Source organism: Populus trichocarpa, chromosome 14 (genome assembly GCF_000002775.5).
Source record: "Populus trichocarpa isolate Nisqually-1 chromosome 14, P.trichocarpa_v4.1, whole genome shotgun sequence".
NCBI lineage: Eukaryota > Viridiplantae > Streptophyta > Magnoliopsida > Malpighiales > Salicaceae > Populus > Populus trichocarpa.
In genome coordinates, this window is record NC_037298.2 from 16,969,037 (window position 1) to 16,972,074 (window position 3,038).

The window sequence follows — 3,038 nt, forward strand, 5'->3', positions numbered from 1 at the left end:
CAAAGAGAAGAAAGAATAGAGGAAGAACTGAAGAAGAGAGTAGCTTCGACCTATCAGCTTCACCATCGTCTTCGTCCCCAAGCACCAGCTTCACCTCCAGCTGCAATAGGGAACAGGTGAGAAGAAAAGAAAAAAACAAAGAGGCAGATTGAGAAGAGACGGAGAGGAAGAGAAAGGGGGGAGGAGCAGGAGCAGGGGAAGAAAGTACGAGACAGAGGGGGGAAGAACTGGAGAGGAACCAGGAAAAAAAAAGCACATATAAGGGTGACGGTTAGAAAAGCAGAGAGAAAGAGGAGGAAACAAGAAGCCAGTAGACGAGGACGGCATCACCATCAACTTTTCCTTCTCCAGAACCAAGAACCAGACCGAGCAAGAAGAGCCCGGCGTGGGAACGTCCCATAAGCAGAGAATTAAAACAACATCACCTTTCTACAACACCACCCTCCAGAACCAGAGGCAACAGAACAAGGAATCAGTAACAAGAAAGGGGACGCAGAGAAGGTCAGAGAAATAAGAAACCAGCAGATGAAACTCGGCATCACCATCGGCTTCTCCTTCTCCAGCACTAGGTACACTCATTTCCTTTCTTTCTTTGCAAATGAGTTTTGTTACTGTGCGAAGGTAATTTAATTACCTTCGCATTGTTCATGTTCACGAGTGCCTTTGGTTCCCCAGCCAGATCACTGGTTTGAACCAGTGACCGAGCCGGGTTGGCAGGGTCCAGCCCAGCCATATGGGTCAAGTTGGACCCAGCCCCAAAAAAAATCAAAAAAATTAAATCAAAAAATTTTAAAAAAATTTGTGATTTTCCCATATATTTTTTTAATCAATTTTGCACAATATTGGTTTGTATTTTTATACTGTAAAGATACAAATTTGATATTAAAATATCTGGTTTTCGTCAAAAGAAAAATAAAAAAAATTAAATGTTTTGTTTTTATGCATACGGCCAAGTCTCTCAAAAATAAAAATAAAATCATATTGTATTTTCATACAACAAAAACAATTTCAAAAAATATGTATTAGCATGCATTTTGGCTTTAATAACCAGTTTATTAAAGTCACGAGAACTATGCCAATATTTCAAAAATTTCAAAAAAATTACTTTTTTTTTCTTTTAATATCTAACGTTACGACCTTATAAGGAAGACGTATTCCGGATATTAAATTCTTTTGTTGACGTCAGAACAGTTAGATTTTACCCGATAAGATAAGGATCTCCTTATCGATGATGGCTTTTCTTAAACAATAGATGGACTAACAATTAGAAAACACGACAAAACATTAGGTTTTATCAGATAATAAAATAATGCAGCCTACCTTAGGTAGGGCGTATTTGGGGTGCTCATACCTTCCCTTTGCGCAACCAGTCCCCGTACCCGATCTCTGAGACCAGTTAGGGTTCCTAGTTGCCAAAATACTAGGTGGCGACTCTCATTCCATTTTTCCACTAATAAAATACATGAATTTCTTGTCTCTTCACATTTGCCACATTTTTAGACATTAGAAAAATTTTGAGAATGGATGTTTTTGCCGCGACGCCGCACACGTACGACACCGCTGCATCTATTTATCTTCGGAAACCCAACACTTGTATGGTCACATTAAAGTCCCAAGGCTGGTGTGAGTCAAATCGGTGCATCATTTTAATACGAAAAAGAAATTACTCGGTGTGTTTGCTTAATTCATATGGGTGAATCAGAGTAGCCATGCTAGAACTCTACAAACATCGCAGCTGCATGTTAACGCATCACAATTCACAACAGTTTAAGGCTGAACGTCCCAAAACTGCACACCAAGAGCCTAACTCGGCATTTAAAAAAACACCTACGGCTGTTTAGCACCACCAGGAACCAAAAAGTATGCCCATGCCTTAAAACCCTAACCAGAGAAAGTAACAACAACTCCACCTGGTTAGCCTGGGCTCACACTTCCCTGTGTCCATGATTTTCAAATCTCAAATTCTTATAGACAAACCTCAGGAGGATTAAAATCATCAAGAATGCGATAACCACAGACAGATAGGTTTACTGGACTATGAACTAAAGCTGCCTCACTGAATTCTACCAAAAATCTAAGACTAGCTTATCCTCGGCATTCGTCATAACCCGCTTGGTTTGGCTTTCTGACTTGATTAATAACTAGATTATGTGACCAATGATGATAAACCTAGGAATCAAATCAAACATCAAAAGTCCCAAATAAACATTCATTCAAATATCACAGAAAACCCAAACTTTCACAGAAATTAATCCTAATTAATCACCAAAACCCGCTTTAATCGTTGCATTCAAAACCCAGACATTCAATTTAAAGAGAGAGAATCAACATACATCAATTACTAAAGCTGTAAATCCAAATCCCGAAACAGAGACTAAAAATGAAACGCAGCATAAATTAACAATCTCTAACCGGATCGGATCTACTTGGGTGGAGCAGGGCCAACGGGCGGGGCACCAAGAAGGCTTTGCTGCTGGAGCTCGAGCTCGTTGAGTTGCTGCTCACGGTCCATCTCGATAATCAAAGGAACGGCCAGGATTAAGAAAGTGGTCCCGGCAATCCAGGCGGCCTTGCCTGTGCTTTTAAGGAGCTTTTTGGCGACAAAAACGGCGTCGGAGGCTGCTTGCTTTCCTTTAGATACGATTTGAGTGTTGTTGATTTTAGCCAGGATGTTTGGTTCCTGCTTTGAAGAGCCTCGCCGGTCCGGGAGTGAGAGTCCGCCTCTTCGTGACTGCGAAGCCATGGTCGATGACAGGTAAGCAGCACCAGTAGTACCCAGCGGCAGCAGGGTTTCGGGTTGATTAAGGGTTTTATGTGTTCCAGACTCAGCTTTTGCTACTGCCCTGTCCTGCCAAATTACCCTAATATCCTTGGAATTGATCAAATAACAAGGGAATCTGGAGGATTATCCAGAAAATGACAATAAGGCTAAAATCTAGATTTGTCAGCCCCTCTAAATTTATTGATTCTAAATTAGTCCCAAAAAAAAAACTTACTGTTCACCTATATAAGATGCCACTAGATCAAATTTTTTTTAA

At 40.6% G+C, this 3,038-nt stretch overlaps 1 protein-coding gene across 1 annotated transcript; it reads right to left on the reverse strand.

The window, feature by feature from the left end:
- Nucleotides 1-2,237: 2,237 nt before the first annotated feature.
- On the reverse strand, nucleotides 2,238-2,828 carry LOC18110000 (mitochondrial import receptor subunit TOM9-2). The gene has a single exon (XM_006388238.3). It carries the CDS (start codon nucleotides 2,741-2,743, stop codon nucleotides 2,423-2,425), a length of 321 nt encoding a protein of 106 aa, XP_006388300.3. The 5' UTR covers nucleotides 2,744-2,828; the 3' UTR covers nucleotides 2,238-2,422.
- Between the last annotated feature and the right edge of the window lie 210 nt (nucleotides 2,829-3,038).

Bases quoted from the DNA above. Each gene is read 5' to 3' on its own strand.
- LOC18110000 (XM_006388238.3), bottom strand. From the start codon at position 2,743: ATGGCTTCGCAGTCACGAAGAGGCGGACTCTCACTCCCGGACCGGCGA.